General features: G+C 39.3%; 1 protein-coding gene across 1 annotated transcript in view; it reads right to left on the bottom strand.

Annotated features, from left to right (window-relative positions):
* The window catches only part of ADAM17 (ADAM metallopeptidase domain 17), a 48,363-nt gene extending 31,145 nt beyond the window's left edge, over nucleotides 1–17,218 (bottom strand). The window contains exons 1-2 of the mRNA XM_036748928.1: nucleotides 16,871–17,218; nucleotides 1,092–1,224 (exon numbers count right to left, since the gene is read on the bottom strand). Of these exons, the coding sequence (XP_036604823.1) occupies nucleotides 1,092–1,224; nucleotides 16,871–16,967 (230 nt within the window). The 5' untranslated portion in view covers nucleotides 16,968–17,218. The remainder of the gene's footprint in view (nucleotides 1–1,091; nucleotides 1,225–16,870) is intronic.
* Between the last annotated feature and the right edge of the window lie 2,087 nt (nucleotides 17,219–19,305).

Genomic DNA, 19,305 nt, shown 5'->3' with positions numbered 1-19,305 from the left:
AACATCAATTATTATACTATAATATATAGTTTTTATCCCCTCTGAGGCTATTCAATTATGTAAAGCTATCGGACCCATAATGATGCACTTTGGAGTTCTTGGACCATTTTTTCATATTTTCTCTATTTCCTCCAAGGCAGACTGGTAGCTATCACTTCTACACACACACACACACACACACACACACACACACACACACACACACACATCTCCCACCTCTTTAAAGTCCTGCTTCTGACCTGCTTTGAGGCAGTAAGCAGTAAATCAGATAGCTGGACTTCTCAGTCTTGTACAATGTCACGGAGCAGTTATGAATAAATATTTATTGGACACATACAATGAAGGTAGTCTCAAATAAAAGTAAATAAGCTCTGAGGAGGAGCTTCTTCTATAAGAATAGTACATGGTCTTTGTGACTTGTTTTCCTAAAGGTCTCATTTTTTTGTGTATCCCTAATAGTGGAGACGGGCCAGGAAAATGAAATGTTAGTAAACTGTTATTCAGTCTTTAGTCTTCTCAAAGTTGTACATGGGAAGGAACTTCATGGAGCACTGTGCTGTCCAAATTCTTGCCCTTTAATGATCCTTACAAGTCTTTAGGAATAATTTGAAAATGTTGTCAGAAGTGCATACAAAGAGTTATCAGAACACTGAAAAATAGAAAAGGCAATTCCACATCAGACAAATTATTTGTGTGCCATGATGTTTGGTTTCAGAAATCTTCAAAATTTGTAAGATAAAACAAGGGAACAGTGTTAACGACTCTTCAAATGCAATATAATTGATACTCTAAAGGAGGTCTAATTTTAACTAAAATTCATAAAGGATGAAATGGAAAATACACAGTATTACAGTACTAACATTAGGAATTTTCTAGCTTCCTCTGGACTTAAGACTGAATTCAAGTAAGCAAAAACTTATTAGAACAAATGACCTACTATGGAAGAGTCATTTATGGCACATTACAATTATCTTTAACATCTCTTAAAAAAAAAGTTTCAAAAGATTCAATATAACTATTTTTTATATTAACCAAAGCAAATAAAGCACAAGGACAAAATAAATTATTTCAATATGAATAATTCTAATTACCTATGTAAGGCTGAAAAAGTCAATAATCTTTCTAAATGCGATGCTGTCTGTAGATCTCTTTTCCTCAAAGAGTGTTGCTGGATGTTTGACAGAGAAAGGATATCATAGTCTGATAGCATGGAATCAAGCTTCTCTGAAATAAATAAGAAAAATTTAATAGATTTTCAAAAGAACATTTAAAAAAAAATCTGACAAGGTAAAATCAGAACACTCAGATTTTTAGTGATAAATAGATTTTCTCATACTGTTCAGATCTTCTCTAGTCATTTCACCAAATCATAGAGTTTAGATGGGCTCTCCTGTCCTCTAGCACAATCCATATGCAGAAGGAATCCCCCCTCTAACATACCTAGCAAGTGACTGTTCCTCTACTTGAAGACTGCCAAAAAAGCAAAACCCATCTCTTCTCTAGGTCGTACATTCCATTTTTTAATAGCTCTAGCTGCTAATAAATTATTTCTTAACGTAATGCCTAAATTTATCTCTTCACCTTGGACCCAGTGCTCCAGATTAGGCCCTCAGGGACCAAACAGAACAAGTCTAATCCTTGACAATCCTTCAAATACCTGAAAGACAGCTATCATGTCCTCCTGAATCTTTTTTTCTAGGCTAAATATGCCCAATTCCTTCAACCTATTTTTTGTATGGCATTAACTCATTCACCATCTTGGTGTCCTCCTCTGAATCCTCTTCAGCTTATCAATGTTCTTTTAAATTGTGGTGCCCAGAACTGAACCCGATCAAGTCTGACCAAGGCAAAGTACAGTGTCACTATTACCTCCCTGTGCCTAGAAGCTATGCTCTCTTAAGGCTGCCCAAGATCAAATTAGCTTTTTGGGGCTGCTAGCTACTTCATCACATGTTGATTCGTATTGTGCCTTAAGGCCACTAAAACTCCAAGATCTTATTCAGAACAACTGCTACACTCAAATTCAAGACTTTTACACTTAAACCTATTTAATTTCATCTTATTAGCACAATGCTCCAGTTTCTTAAGATCCTTTAGGATCCTGACTCCATTATTAGCTACCCTTCAACACTTACTGTCATCTAAAAGTAATTTTCATAGCATAGTTTTCATTATGTGAAGAGCCAATTTTACTGCATGGAAATTCTAAATTAAATGTGTCCCTCAAGAGTGATGAAAAGGAGACGTTACAGAAAGTTAGCGACCATTTCTGCCCACTGCACAATGGTAATCAAAAAATATGATACAAACTAAAAAAAAGGAGGAAAAATATAAGGAAAAATAATTTGCCACTTCTAAAACAGTAACCTGCCAAAGTTATCTTACGCTAATACCACCCCCTCAAACCTGCTCCTCTTTCCTTCAAACTTCTCTATTAATATTATTGGCATCATCAATCTTGTAGTCACTAGAATTATTTTACAAAATTTCTTTCACTTACTCCCCAAAGCCATTAGCTGCCACTTTCTGACAATCCTCTCCCAAATCTGTTTGTTCCCTTTTTTCTTTTTCCTTTGCATCCACCTCTCTTCAGGCCTTCATCAACATTCATTTAAACTATTGAATTAACTGATTTCTCCCCCATTCAATCTGTTCTATACAATGTTGCAATATTAATCTTAAAAGTTCATACATTCATTTAATTAGGTTTGCAAGGTGCTCTACTAATATCTCATTTTATCCTCACAACAACCCTTGGAAAATAGGTGCTATTATTCTCATTTTAGAGACGAGGAAACTGAGGTTACGTGATTTGTCCAAGTGATTAAGTGTCTGAGGATGAATCTGAACTCAATATTTTGTGACACCTAGCTGCATTTTCCCCCAATTATAACATTATATTCCATGTAAATGTCTGTGCCAAAAGAAGCATCTTTATCATTCTGTATTCTTGTTTTCCTTGAGCATTCTAAGGCAGTCTGAGTCTAGATTTTCTATTTTAACTGTGCTGTGCTCCCTTAACGCAATAAGAAATGTTAAAGCTATTATATAACTATTTAACCAAGTAATACTAAAACTATGTATATACATCAAGAAAGTAAAAAGCAGAAAAAAAGACCCATATGTAAAAAAAGTTTTTGATAATAACAAAAAAATTCAAGAAAAATGAATATCCAACCATTAAAGAATGTCTAAATAAATTATGAATGTAATAGAGTATTATTATGCTATAACAAAAACTTTGGAAAGACATATGAAGTGATGAAGACTGAGGTAAGCAGAGCCAAAAGAACAATCTTCATGATGACCACAACAATGTAAAGGAAAAAAAAAAAAAAAGAAAAAAAAAACTTCAGAATTGCAAAGGGCATAAAGCACCTGGGGATCAATCTAATAAAACACATAAAAGACTTTTATGTATTCAATTACAAAGCGCTCCTTAAAGAAATAAAGAGCAACTCAAATAGCTGGAGGAATACTCAGGGCTCATGGCTGGACTGTGTCAATATTTAAAAAAAAATGACAATTCTACCAAAGTAGTAACGCTATGCCAATCAAATTATCAAAGGGATTCTTTATAGAACTTGATAAAATCCTAACAAAATTCATTTGGAAAAATGAAAGACCTAGAATATCAAGGAAAATTATGAAAAGTGGTAGAGATGAAGAGAAAAAAGCACTTCCAGACCTCAAACTATATTATAAAGCAACAGTCATAATATCTCTTATTGATTAAAAAAAAGAGAGGTAGATCAATGGAACAGACTAGACAAGTGAATCAGAAACAATGGGACTCAATAACCCAGTGTATGATAAAACAGAAAACAAAAATTACTTAAACAAGGGAAAAGGTATCATTAGCAGGGAATCAATGAGACGTGACTAAAAAGGAACATCAATAAATATTTTTAAAAATAAAATAAAGCAGTTATATTAAAGAAATTCTCCAACCCTCAAAACACTATAACAATCAGAATACTGAATGAAACGGTAAAAAGGAGACAGAAACAGGGATGAAAAAAAGTTCACAATCTGAGCAGCAAGCAGAGTAGGACTAATAAATCCCAGATACCAGATTGCTATGGCAACTAAGTATTTCCTCCTCCTTTCCTTTAATTTCGCACTAGACTAGATATAACACAGTTTTTATAATTACTCAATTATTAAAGTTGCAAGATTTATTTAGCAATCACACATTATGTACTAAATATTAAAGAAAAACACAGTATCATGGAAAAAGCATTAGATTCCTAGTTTTGTCACTTTCTAGTTGTCAGGTCCTGGATAAGTCAGTTCAACTCTCCAAGTCACTGTTTCCTCATTTGTAAAATTATCTAAATGGTCTTTTCCCTTCCAGTTCCAAATACTATGCTACTACGCTATAAAAGATTAAACTCCTCATTTTAATGAAATAAGTGATGCTGAGATTAAGTGACTTATTCAAGGTTAACAGGCAATAAATAGCAAGCCAGGATTCTGGCCCAGGTCTTTTAATTCCAAATCTGTAGCTCTTTCTACTATACTCTGCTATTGGTCCTGCCTCCATCTCTTGCATTCATAACCTTTGGCCACCACACAAGCACCCAGGTTACAGGAAGAGTCTCCTAATAGAGCTTTCCTATACCATTACTCTCCTCTGTAATCTATTCTTCTACACAAAGATTTAGTCATGTTACTACTCTGTTCAAATGTTCTTTTCCTAGCATACCATACCACCTACAATAGAGATTTTAAGGAGAGAAAGTGTGTTAAAAGATCTGGACATCAAGAACAGAAATAGTGTAAGTGACAGAAGGAAGGGAATGAAGACAAGGAAGATCAGTTAGGAGGCTGTTGCGCTAATCTCAGTAAGAAGGGCCTGTTCTAAGGTTCCTGACAGGAAATCAGAAGAAATTCTGTTCACTACTGAAGAAGTAGTAGACAGAATGGAAGTATGATGAGCTTTTATGGAACTGGAATATAAGAATAATGAGCAGAAGGAGGAAGACAATGTAGCCATAAATTTACTAAAGATTACCTTCCTCCTCTGAACTCTCAAAAGCAGCCTGTACTTCTCTTACATCATTTACCTATTTCTACCTTATAATTGTTTTCTCTTGCCAACCACAATATGGGCTCCCCAACAGCAGAGACCAAGTTTTATTCATTATTGTATCACCCCCTCCCTTCCCTGTAGCACCTAATATAATGCCTTCCATAAAGAAGGTACAAATGTTTGCTGAATGAATGAACTGGAGTCTAATCATGTCATCTTAGAAGTGCTGAATTTAGAAGGCCAATGATTTGACAAAAGATAGTTTTAAACAGTTAGTTTAAAGATCACATTTTTCAGTGGAAGTTTCTAACAAGGATAAGAATTTTTTTATACTGAGTAAACTTCCTTCACTCAAGGTACTGCTTTTGCCTCATCATGATATGGTAGCGACCCTTGATTCTCTAAGGGCAGGCAGATAGAGTGCCTAGCACTGGCAGGTCCTACACCAAACTGGAAAGGATTAAATTAAGAGCCTAATATATCTACTACCCAAAGACTAGCCTAGCTAAATTTAGAGAGCTTTAACACATGGATGGCCCAAAGGTGATGAATTTTTTGGCTACAGCAACTCTTGAAAATCATCTACTAAGTAATAAAGGGGTGGTGATCTGTCTCAGTGGATTGAATAATCACACCAACTGAAATTACAGAAAACAGAAGTATAGGTTTATATGCAATCAACACTCTATTATCCATGTATAGCTTACCCAGAAGAAACTTTAAAGGCCAAGTTAACTTTTTCCAACTGGCTATGATCCTTCTAAGCAACCAGTAGTCAAGAGAACTAAAGCTTAAGCCCTGACTGCAATAAACTACCTGAATGACTTCAGTTAAGTAATTTAAGTGCTCTGAGCCTTAGTTTCCTCACTATTAGGGAATGATAAATTTTGTGGGGGGGGGGGAGGAAGTGAGAGAGACACAGACAGATACTATGTGTATAAAGGAAGACCAGATGATTTCTAAGATTACTTCAAAGACTAAAATTCTATGACTGATTTGTGTTCAGGAAACAACTAATTTTAAAATGGCCTGAGTAAAACATAATTGGACAAATAAATCCATTTCCAAAGTATCACATGATCACATAATGCAAACTACTCAGCATTCAAAGCCCTTCATAACTTAGTGCCCTTCTCCAACCTTTTTACACTTTACTCCCTGACAAGTATTCTTCAATCCAGTGGCATTGGCCTCTTTGCTGTTATACCAACAACTCTCTCTCTTGGCTCTGGGTATTTTCTCTGGCTCTCCCCAATACCTAGAATGCCTTCTCTCTTCATGTCTGCCTACTGGCTTCTTTTATGTCCCAACCAAAATCTCAACTTCTATATAAAGCCTCTGCCACTGTCTCTTCTAGTGTCTTCCCTCTGTTAATTATTTCCTATTTATCCTGTACATAGCTGATTTGTATATATTCATTTGTCTGTTGTCTCCCTCATTAGACTGTAAGCTCCTTGAGGGCAGAGCCTGTCTTTTACCTCTTTTTGTATTCCCAGTGCTTAGCCCAGTGTCTGGGACATAGCAGGCACTTAACAAATGTTTGATGATTGATTCTTTTTTAAGAATCATACACTTTTTCAGAATATCCATATCATCAACAGGTGAGTTTAATGTGAACATGGGAATACATAAAAAGAGCAGTTTATCTTGCCCAACAGGACCACAAAATGTACATGTGGCCTGTGAAGAGTAGAGGGAAATTAGTCATAGGTTAAGAGTTCTTCTATTAAAAATTTTAACACAGACAGATTAGTTTATCAGACTACCTAGCTGTCATGCTGAAAAAGCAAAAAGAGGGTCCTGAGAGACAAATAAATCTAAGAGCTGGTAAAGGACATCAGAGGTCCTCTAATCTAACCTATGTCTACCAAGAATCCCCTCTACAACACCTCTAACTGGTCATTTAGCCTCTCTTTAAAAACCTCCAACTGTATTTCAGATACTTTCCTACAACCCAACAAAAGAAGACTGTTTTAATCTATTGGCAGGACAACAAAAAAAACCCATATTAATACAGCTTATAAGTTAAAATGCACTTTATGTGTGTTACCTTATTTGGCCCTCACAACAGCCTTGTGAAGCAGGTACTCTGAGAGAAATAACATGTTATTGTTTATTTGGTTCAGTCATGTCTGACTCTTCTCCGATCCCATTTAGAGTTTTCTTGACAAAGATTCTGAAGTGGTTTGCCATTTCCTTCTCCAGCTTATTTTTACAGAGGAGGAACTGAGGCAAACTGGGTGAAGTGACTAGCCTGGTGTCACACATCTAGTAAGTGTCTGAGGCCAGATTTTAACTCAGGAAGATAAGTCTTTCTGCCTTCAGGCCCAGCACTCTATCTAAAGATATGTGTTACAACCCAATTTCACAAATGAGAAAGTTAAAACTCTGGCTAAGTGAGTTGGCATTATTAGCAGGTCACACTGATGATAAGTGGCATCACTGGAGAACTCAGGGTCAACAATCTTTCCACTACAATATATTGCCTCCCAAAAGCATGTCTAGATGAGTTTTCAGTTTTGTGTTGCTGACACAAATCTTTAGCTCCTGAGCTGCCCTGGTACAAGTTAGTACAAGACCTCAGTATCATTCAAGATTATAATCAGTGCAACTGACATAAATTTATTCATAATATCACAGTTCTAGTTCCATCAATGAAAGTTCACCCCACTTATCCAATCAGTTGCCAAAACTTCTAAATCCTTTCTCCACAACATTTCTCATATGTCCCCCTCTCTCCAATCACACAGCCAGCACCCTGGTCTAGGCCCATCACTTCTCACCTGGACTACTGCAACTGTTAGCCTCAAGTTTCTTCCCATTTCAATCCAGCTACCACACAACTGCCAAAGTATTTTCTAAATTGTAGGTTGGCCCCACTCAATAAATTTCAATCACCCTCTACTACGGCCAGGATCAAATATAAACTCCTTTGTTTGACACTTAAAACTTTTTAACACCTTGGCCTTCCTAGTTTTCCAGTTTTCTTACGCTCTAACTACCCTCTTCACACTCCTCCATCCATGGGTACTAGCCTACCTCCTATTCATTGAATACGAGCTCTCCATTTCCTTTTCTGTGCCTTTGTACTGGCTGTCCCTCGGGCCTGAAATATTCTCCTTCTTCACCACCACCTCTTAAAACCCCTGGCTTCCTTCAAGATCTAGCTCAAGTACCACTTTCTATAGGAGGCCTTTCCCTGTTCCCTTAACTCCTAGGGCCTTCCCTTCTAAGCAACTTTGTATCTACTTTTTATCTACATTGTATGCACAAACATATTTTATATACACATATATGTGTATACACACACACACACACTCACTCACTCACTCACTCACAAAGACATGCTAGCTCCCTAGTTAGAATATAAGTTCCTTAAGGGAAGGTGCTGTTTTGGCTTTTGTTTTTAAAAATCCCCAGCATTTAGTACAGTGTCTGGCACACAGTAAATAATTAGTACACATTTTACGATGATAAAAATATCTGAGCTATCAATAAAAGAAGTATGAAGTAAAAATAGATGTTATGAATAACTTAAAAGCAAGAATTAACATGTGGGGGATCTATCGGCTGATAACTGAAATCTGGTCAAGTAAAATTTCAAAATACACATTTCCAATGCACAAATTTTCATCCTTCATTTGTGAATTATACTTTTCTTCCTCTCATGGTCTTTTTTTTTTCAAAGCAACATGTAGGGAAAAACAACATGAAATCACAAAGTGCAGTTAATACCCCAGCTACACCTTTAACAAGATATTGTATGACTAAGTTTGTATGATTCACAATTTTCCCAAATTATGCAATTCATTACAATTCAGATGAATTAAGCTTGGATAGAGATCCATCCAATTCTATGGTTCTAGTTATGAGTTTTTCTATAATGAAAGCTACTGTCAATTCTGTAATGATTACTCAATATGCACTACCTTGCATATGTTAGTACGTACTACGCAAATAGACAAAAATACACAAATACGATGAATGAAGTTTTTAGAGACTGAAAAATAGTGGGTCCTGAAATCTATGTCACTCTGGTAGGAATAGATAATACACTGTATACTGAGCAAACCAAAAGAACAAGTAATTCTTTAAAAAAAATCCACAGGGTTGACATTTTTAATGTACAATCTGACAGTATGTTGATAATACATCCAGATCATGAGAAGATAAACATCACCATTCACTCAATATTTTATAAATTGTCCTAGAGTATTTATATATTGTTCTACCATGATTCTTTCCTAGAATGAAGTCTGGACACCTAGGGCTTAATATATTGATATCTGACTTAGGAGCCTGTCTGAAAATTGAAGTACCAATCTAAAACTTCAGCTTTCAAGAAGAAAAAATGGAAAATAAGAAAGGGTGGGAAAGGGACAAGAGGCAACATGTTAGTAGATGGCATGGATTCCTAACACTTTGATGGAATGCTAATAAAACTGCCCCCAACCCCAATATTCTAACTTCCTTATAGGCCCCACTGAACAGCAAGCCTACTGCCCCTACCATTCACCACACTTCCCACACGTCAGTATCTTAACTTCTTCAAATATGCCTCACTGCTCACCAGAACAACAGGTATGTCTGTGAATTCATATTTCTCACAGAAACAACAGGAGTATCCATGTAATGGCATCCCAGTCACTGCCTCTAGCTAGCCAATGCCCCCAGACCCATTCCAAATATTTCCCACAGAAACAGCAGGTGTGTCCAGGCACTCAGCCACAACCACATTCATCTAGTCTCAGACAGAACCACAATACTCAGCCAATCAGAAAGCAGTACCAGCAGGATGCTAGAGCAGGATGTGGACCCCAAAACAATAGAAGGACTTTTCCTAAGTAGGTACCTGCGCAGTAATAGCAAAAGCTGTCCTTTAGGTGAATTTATGATGTAGAGAGGCTTATTATAATATCATTATCATACATATATACCCCCCCAATGGGTTCTTCTGCAGGCATTATAGGTAATTGTATGAGGACTTCCACTGAGGCTGGGACCCCTCCCCTATTACCTAATCCCTTAACAACCCCTCCTGCCTACTTAATATTCATAATTTTTGTTATGTAATTGTATTTTTACCTCATAAAAATCTCTCTTGCTTTCTCTGAAGTTGCTGGTTCCTCTTGGAACTTGCCGACCTCATGAGAGGTATCAATTTCAATAAATGCCTATACTTGGATTAGAGGTGATCTGACTCTGAATTCTTTGAGAAGGTTCCACCGCAACACATCATAAAACCAAAACAACCTGACCAGGGTATTTACTGCACTTCCAAGATCACACCAACCTTATCCATGTAGGTGCTATATTCCTGAGTAGAATAAATAGCAAGCACTTTTATCTTTGTATCTACAGTACCTAGGATTTTTGTTGTTGTTAAGTCATTTTTCTGTCATGCCCAACTCTTCATGACCCCATTTGGGGTTTTCTTGGCAAAGATAAGAGTGGTTTGCTATTTCCTTCTCCAGATCATTTTATAGAAGAGGAAACCGAGGCAGACAGCATTAAGTGATTTGCTTATGGTCACACAGCAGCTAGTAAGTGTCTGAGGCCAGATTTGAACTCAGGAAGATGAATCTTCCTGACTCCAGTTATCCACTGTACTACCTGGCTGCCTAGTACCTAGGATAGTGTCTTCCAAATAATAAGTACTTAATAAAAGTTCCTTGAATCGAACTGAACAGACTTGTCACCTCGTAAGTCCCTTTGTTGAGGGTTGAGGAAGCCAAGGTCCAGGAACCCCAAGACTAGTTTCCAGATGGGGTCATCAAGGGGGAGTGCTCCTCAAGAACCTGAGTACTAGAGAGGGTCGGGCCTTCTGGAATGAACTCACGATCTCAAACATTATTTAAGTCAAGGTGGCAAAGATTAGTTACACTTTACAGTGGGCAAGAGTTCTTAGGGAACCTGCAACCTTACAGGGCTACAGGAGAAGTTCAAATACAAGATTTGGGGGTAAAACTTGTCAATTAAGTGTTTTGGGGTGGGATAAGGCAGTGGTTAAGGGGTGGTCAGTTCTTAAAGGAACATGTACTTTTTGTATCTACTGCAAAGGCATATTACCCAGAGTTCACTGGGAAATAGCCCAAGGCAGGGCTACCTGGGGATATGGTTTTGACCATGAAACATCACTAAGTTAACTATCCCTCAGGGCTAGCTGAAGATAGCCAGGTTGCTCCCATCAAATGACTTGTTAGACAAGATGAATATAAGGGACTATACATTTGACTATGTCTAGGATACATATCAGGAAGGTCAGTGAGTAGTAAATATTGTTATGTTCCAGTGCACAGCCAATTAGTAATACACAAGCAGTGGGATCAATAAATTCTATATGTGCAGCTGGCCGCAGTATCAGGAGGAGAGATAAGTGTTTTGCTAAGGTATGCTGCCCTTGAACTGGAGAGAAACTGCTAGGGCCAAATGTGATTTTAGAACTGGATGTGATTTTGGAATTGGGGTCCTGGCACAGGCGCCCAAGCGGAGGCTAAGGAGAAATGTGATGTTAGAATTAGGGTCCAAGCACAAGCACCCCATCACCTTTCTCTGGAAAGAACAGAGACCAGTTCTTAGCTACAAGGAAGTTACAGGGAGGTCAGAAGAAGCCAGAGAAGCCTCCATGAACATTCCCACTGGGGACTAAATAGCTATAGAGCAGTCCAGGCTTTTCAAGTTATAGAGATAAAGCATACCAAAGAGGTAGGGTAGGGAGGCGGAACAAGATTTGGGCGGGAACAAAACTGAAAGCCAGAAGATAGGCTCAAATAAGGCTCCCAATAGAATCAGCAAAGGAAAACTACCTCAAGGCAAATGCCTCAGCACAGCAAAGCCCACCCCCCACCCCCACCCCCACTCCCAGTGAGAAAACAAGGAAGGAATTTTTGTTTAGCCCCGGATTGTTTTTTTTTTTTTGGTTTTGTTTTGTTTTCAGTCATGTCTGACTCTTCATGACCCCATTTGGGGTTTTCTTGGCAAAGACATTGGAGCGGTGTGCCACTTCCTTCTCCAGCTCATTTTACAGATGAGGAAATAGGGTGAAGTGACTTACCCAGTATCACATACCTACTAAGTGTCTGAGGATAGATTTAAACTCAGGAAGATGAGTCTTCCTGACTCCAGGTCTGGCACTCTATTCACTTCACCACCTAGCTGCCCCAAAGAGGGAATTAAGTTTTATCATATGCCCACTAAAGATCTCAAGCAGGACTGGCTAAAAGGATAAGGGGGATGAAATAAATTCCCCCCAAGGCCAATCCTGTTTGAGAACATTAACAGATGTTTGATATAACTATATCTAAAAAACTAGAAAAACATATATGCATATATTTAAGAACAAAAATACAACAAAATAACAAAGATAAAGGGAAAGAGAAATGAGGGAATACTTTGTGGGCATCACAAATAGTGTTGTATGCTAATGTAGGAAAGGTTTGAAGCAGAAAGAGAAAAAAGCAGGGAAATTTAAACCACTGAAAAATATATAGAGATATTTTTAGGAACTATATTTAGTGTTCTGTGTGTTTAAGTGTATGTGTAAAGACTGAGACTGGACGAATTCTCTCAATCAATCAACAAGTACTTATAAAGTACTTAATTTATGCCAGGCTGGGAGAGGAAGTGCAAGACAGGAGTTAGGAAGACTCATTTTCCAGAGTTCAAATACAGCCTCAGACAATGACTAGCTTTGTGACACCGGGCAAATCACTTCATCCCGTCTGCCTCAGTTTCCTCATCTGTAAAATGAGCTGGAGAAGGAAACGGCATACCACTCCTGCCAAGAAAACCCCAGAAGGGGTCATGAAGAGCCATACACAACTGAACAACAACGAAAACAAGCTACAAAATATGTTAGGCTATTTAAGTACAAAGAATGGAATGCCTCCTCCCATGAACTTAAGTTCTAATGGAAACAACAAGCACATATAAAATATATACAAAGTAAATAAATGAAAATGCATAAAAATGGCAAAATACACGATAGATTGATCAGGAAAGGCTTCAAGCAGAAGATGGTGCCAGAGTTACATCTTAAGAGAAGAGAGGGAGGGACTCTATGAATGTGGAGATAAGAAGGGAATACATTCCAGGGCTTGGGAACACCAATCACAAATGAAAACTGAGATGGGAAGTTTAATATTGTTGTGAGAAAATAAGGTCTGTTTGGCTAGATCACAAAATGCAGGAAGGAGAGTAATATCCAAAAAGCTTGGAAAGACAGATTTGAGCCAAGTTGTATAGAGCCTTAAAAGCTAAACAGAGGAGTTTACATTTTATCCTAAAAGTAACAGGGAATCACCAAAGTTGGTTGAATAGGAGTCACATGGTCAGATCTGCACCTTAAGGAAAAATTGCTTTGGAGCACTGTGTAGAATGAACTGGAGTAGGGAGAAGCTTAAGACATTTCGGAGGCTATAGCAACAACCTAGGTTAGAAGTGAATTAGGACCTGAACTAAGGTGGTATGGTAGCTCTGTGAGTTGAGATAAGGGATTAGAATGAGGAAGATAGTGTGAAGTTAGAAACTGCAAGACTTGGCAACCGATTGGATATTTAGGGGGAGGAGAGAGAGACAGGATTCCAGGATGATCCTGAGATTACAAACTTGAAACACTGGAAGGGCAGTGGTGACTTCAACAGAAACAAAAGTTTGAGAGAGGCAAGTTTTTAGGGGGAAAGAGAATGAGTTCAGTTTTGGACATGCTGAGTTTAAGATGTCTCCTGAAAATAATTAGTTTGAAATGTCTAACAGGAAGTTGACCATGCAAGACTCAAAAACAGGGAAGAAAAAGTGACATTTCTATCTATATATCATAGGTCATTATAGATACGGGAGTATTTTCCATAAAGACGAAAGTTAAACACATGAGTTTAAGGTTCTAGTAAACCAATGTGAATTGTACTCCTTATTGATAATACATCAATGAGCTGATGATTTATTTCACTGATAGATTCCCTTCAGAGGGGGCAATAAGGTGGCACAGTGAATACAGCACCAAGCCTGGAGTCAGGAAGACTCATCTTCCTTAGTTCAAATTTAGCCTCAGACACTGACTAGCTGTGTGACACTGGACAAGTCACTTTACCCTCTTTGCTTCAGTTTCTTCATCTGTAAAAATGAGCTGGAGAAGGAAATGGCACATCACTCCAGTATCTTTGCCAAGAAAACTCCAAATGGGGTCACGAAGAGTCAAACACAACTGAAATGCCTGAACAATATTGCCTTCCAATATGTAATAATAATAATAATAGCTAACATTTATACAACACTCTAAGGTTTGCAAAGCACTTTACAAATGTCATCTCATTTTATTTTTACAACAACCCTGGACGGTAGGTGTTTTTATTATACAGCCTCATTTTACAGATGAGGAAATTCAGGAAGAAAGAGATTAAGTAACTTGCCCAAGGTCAACATAGCTAAAGGGTCTGAGGCCAAATCTGACCTGAAGTGTTGCTGACACAAAAAGCACACTGCCTCGTTGCTTCAGTCATGTATTGACATTTTGCTGTTGTTATTATCATCCTTCCCTCAGCACATAACCAGTCTAAGTCCTTATGCCACTTCTCATATGTAGGTCACTACTAGAAATGGGCTATATAGTCTATTTGTGCCCTACGCAGAGTTCAAATCAAAGGGGAAATTCCTATAGTGAGGTCCTCCAGATACCCCTGTCTATGAATAAGCCCCAGAATATTACAGGTCCTCCTAGAGGACTGCTCAAATTCAGGCTTATAACCCACAGCAAAAATTAAGTGGATGAAAAATAACTTTCTAGATTATGGCGGGCATTTAGGTCAGCATGCTGAGTTATTCCATCAGTACATAGGTTGAATTCAATGTCTTGGTCTTCCAGTACCATATTAATATTACTCTTACTGTACAATAACAAAAAGTCAAAGAAACGGAGAAACATACAGAAAAAATTGCACAATGAAACAGAACCCAAATATACACTCCAACTACAACTAATTAAAGACAAAAAGAACAGCAACAAATCTATAAAACACACAGAAAAGTTTAAAAGCATCACAGAAACAAACATGATAATTTGGTTATCCACGTTAAAAACAAATTACTTTTTTTTCATGGCTAGGAAAGTTTACTACTGTATATGAACTGTTTACAATCCTTTTTCATTTTGATTGTTTTTCTTTCGCTCTTGTTTATATGCTTGAATACCTATACCTAACAGTAAAACTGAATATAAATTTACCTGTGCTGGGGGATGAGGGGGTGGAGTACCAAAAATACTAAGTGCCTCAAGCAATCCAAGTGCTCCTTTCTCCAAATATCATTATCTCTCTCTCTCTCTCTCTCTCTCTCTCTCTCTCACACACACACACACACACACACACACACACACAAAAGTTTCCTCATGGTAGATTTATGGGATCAAGTGGTTTGGGCTCTGGCTCTCATCATTTTCATGCTCATGGATGTTCATATCTAAGTAAGGAACGGATTCTACTGCATGCTGAATAAGAAAAAGGACAATAAAAAATTAAAACCAAGACATAAAAAAGACTTATAGGTACACCACAACAGATACACATACATATATCTCATAGTCTATAGCGTAATACTACAAATGGAAAGACATTTAAGAGCTTTTTATTAACTACAGAAGGCAAATGGCTAAATGTCCTGAAAGGACACCTGTCAAAAAAGTGTTTCCTCATATTATCTAATATAGTGTATGTAATTCAAACTAAACTTCCGACTATCAAGAAGCACTCTGTGATTCACTTTATGAACTTCCACCTTCAAAACACATCTCCTATTGAAACTCTAAATAGAAATTCACTTCTTCCGACTCTAAACTCACGATGCTAGCCCGCTACAATTCATTTCCTTCTTTAAGAAGGCCAAAAAATCATGCATTCCTACTTGTTTGCTTAAAAGATAAGCCCTCAAGAAGCCAGGTAGATCCAAATCTTACACCAAATGTTCCTCTCTTTGGCACTCCCAAACTGAAACATATCCGGCCACCCACTTCCCCACTGAGAGCACAGACAACCCGCTCCATTCTTCAGCAGAGACAGAAAGACACCCCACCCTCGCTTCCCCAAAGAGACACAGAAAACGCACGGTTCCCTCCCCCCCAAACAGGGAACATACTCTGACATTCCTCTTCAGAAAGGAATCCCATTCACACATTCCCCAGAGGGAAGAAGAAACTTCACCTTCAATCTAATTTCCAAACACAGTTAAACAAACACCCTGTGGGATGGAATCCCCGGCCGCATCACATCCTTTAGGAGCTTGGTGCCTCCCCACACACACTTACCCACTTAAGGTTTATCCTTCTGTCCTCCCATTACTTTTGTTAAGGCCGTTTCCCTCGGACAGATTCCTCCCAACACAGTGACAGATCCCCCTTAAAGCCACCCGCCCATACACTCAGTGACCGACTTCCTCCATGGGACCCCCCTTTATACACAATGATAGACCGCTCTTATATAGATATCCTTTAGAGAGACCACTTTCTCAGACCCACGTTATGCACACAACACCCTCTTATTTAGGGACACACCCTACACACCTTCATACAGTGACAGACCGGCCCTTACACATCGCAAGAGACCCCTCATACACAGCGACAGACACCGCCCCCCTTACTTCCACGGTGACAGATTCCCCCTGTAAACACACAGTAAGAGGCCACCACCATACACACAGTGATGGACCCGCCGATACACAGACACAAACATACCCGCCCCCTGCAGACACACACTTCCTCCCCACCCCCACCCCCCAGCCCAGCTACCACCCTGGCCCGCAAGCTTCCCACAGCCCGCGCTGACACTGCCAAACGAGCCCGGGGCTCACCGTTCGGGGGATGAGAGTCATAACCGGGCTCGTCTGGGGGTCTCCACGCCAACGTTAGGGGGAACCAGACGGAAAGGACGAGGATGCATAACTTCATGTTGGCGGCCCCGAAAACTCCTCCCTGTCTCTGGCCTGGGGCCTGGGGCTCGGCTCGTACCCGAGACCCGGCCCCAAGCTCCTCTCCCGCCTCACCGCCCCCTCCTCCGGCCGCTCACTCGCCGGCCCCCGGAAGTCAGACGTGAAAGACGACTTCCCGCGAGGCCCGCACGCTCCGCTCTCCCAGAACGTCCCGCGGCTCGCTGCCGCCCACACCCAGAAGTCCGGCCTGGAACGCGGCATGCCGGGAACGACGGGTGAGATCCCGCCCACCGCGCTGGGCGCCCAACCGCCGCCGTCGCTATCTTCTGTCGTATAGGACTGTTCCCGCCTCCTAGGGGCGGAGCTTTATGCCCCGACGCGACCCCGGCTCTGCTCAGCGTTCAGCAGCAGGCCGTGGGGCTCATCCGGGGTGTGACGGCTCCATCCGACCGCCTTTTGAGGTGTAGGGAATCGTCGAGGAGCCACCCAAACGATCCGTAATAATCTCCGCTGGGCCCTTGAAGCTCCTCATTTACAAAGTGCGTGACGTCTTTTGTTTGCTTAGATTCTTAAAACCCCGGGAGGTCTGCCGGGTTGTTAGCCCCATTTTACAGAGGAGAAAACTAAGTCTCTGAGAGGTAAAGGTATAAGGAAAAGAATGCTGGACTTGAAGCCAAAAGACCCGAATTAAAGTTCCATCTGCGACAAGCTAGCATTTATTAAGCGTTTACTGTGCTCCCGAGCGTTGTGCTAAATGATGGGGATATAAAAAGGACCCTGCTCTCAAAGGCGCCCACAGCTTAGCCGTCTGGGCTGAGTCTTAGTTTCCTCTTTTGTCAAACGAGAGTTGGACTAGCTCAAATCTAAGACCACAGCTATTAAGAAAGGGGTTATGTAAACCTTTAATGTATTATGCTATGTTAATAGGAATTATTTATACCCAGAGAACCAAGCCTCCAGAGTTCTTGTCAAAGCCTGGGATTCTGTAGTATTCCTCTTCCTGAGCTTCTGTTATGGAAGAAATACCTCCTTTTTGAGTTCATGTGGTAGGTGTCTGCTATAGAAATAGATTTACCACGATGCAGAAATTATAAAAGTAAAAGCCTAGGTTTCATTATGCTTAAGCACAGCTTCAGGCCTGGGGAGGGGGGGGGGGGAATAAACCTGAACAAAAATTAGGATTCCAAAGAGACTTTTCGTAAACAAAATTATGTCAGCGTGACAGAAAAATAATTCTTTTATATATTGCAGTATTGTACATTCTTTTAGGCTATAAAAGTTAAAAAAGACATTCATAATCCCGTGCTTCCTTCAGTGTCATAAAAGTTGGACAGTTAAACAGAGACATGCTCTCATATATACACCAAGGAAACAAACATAGTTAAACAGATTCTATAGGTACACTAAGTCAGGTTACAGATTAAACTACATTTAGAGGGTTCACAATGGACTGATTGAGGGAGAAGAAATTTACATGTTTCCAAGAGAACCAAGGAGTGGGGAGCAGTTGGGATTCTTCTTCAAATAATGTCACTTTGAATCTCCTTTGGCTTCTTATCTGAGGAAAATCAAACAGTCTGCCCTTGACACCATTATTCCACAAGTCAGGTTTTGGTCAGGTGAGGTTAATATTAACAGAAGACAGGCTTTCAGGGAACCAAAAGTTGCAGAAGGAATGGCCTTGAGCCTTAACAACAATAAAAGGAAACCCAAAATTCTCATAACAATTCCAAAGGTTGCCAAAATCAAAACTTTACTTGAAAAATAAGGGACCATAATGGTAGAGTAGAAAGAATGCGAGATGGTCAGAGAATCTTGGTTCTTAATCCTATCACCATAGTAGCTATGTAACCTTGGAGAAGTCATGTGACCTCCCTCTTCCTCTGTGAATTGATGGGACTAGATGACTTCAATCCTTTTAAGCTCTAAGCTTCTAATTTGTCACCGTTTCCTATGGAAGTAAACGGGTAACCCTCTGTGGAATATTGCTGGATTTGGAATTAGGAGACCTGGGAATGGATTACCCATCAGACATTTAGTAACTGTGACTACTGGCAAGTCCCTTAACCTTTTGGATATTCAGGTTTCTCTTCTGTAAAATGGAGATGGTAGTAATGTAATATTTGTACCTCACAAGGTTATGAGGAAAGTGCTGTACAACAAAGGAAGTACTATATAAATGCAAGTTACTATCATTAACAATGACAATATCCAGCTTTAGTAGTAAAGTATTGGGCAGGCCAGTCAAGTACCAGCTATCCCTATTATAACACTGCCTTGTCTGATGTAAAAATGTCAATAAATTTTCATAAGTACTAGCCCAATAGGCGGAGGCATGTAGGTCAGTGACTTCAAGG

This window comes from Trichosurus vulpecula, chromosome 3 (assembly GCF_011100635.1).
Source record: "Trichosurus vulpecula isolate mTriVul1 chromosome 3, mTriVul1.pri, whole genome shotgun sequence".
Taxonomy (NCBI): Eukaryota; Metazoa; Chordata; class Mammalia; order Diprotodontia; family Phalangeridae; genus Trichosurus; species Trichosurus vulpecula.
The sequence above is the reverse complement of the archived record's forward strand: the minus strand, read 5'-3'. Positions and strand labels throughout refer to the sequence as shown.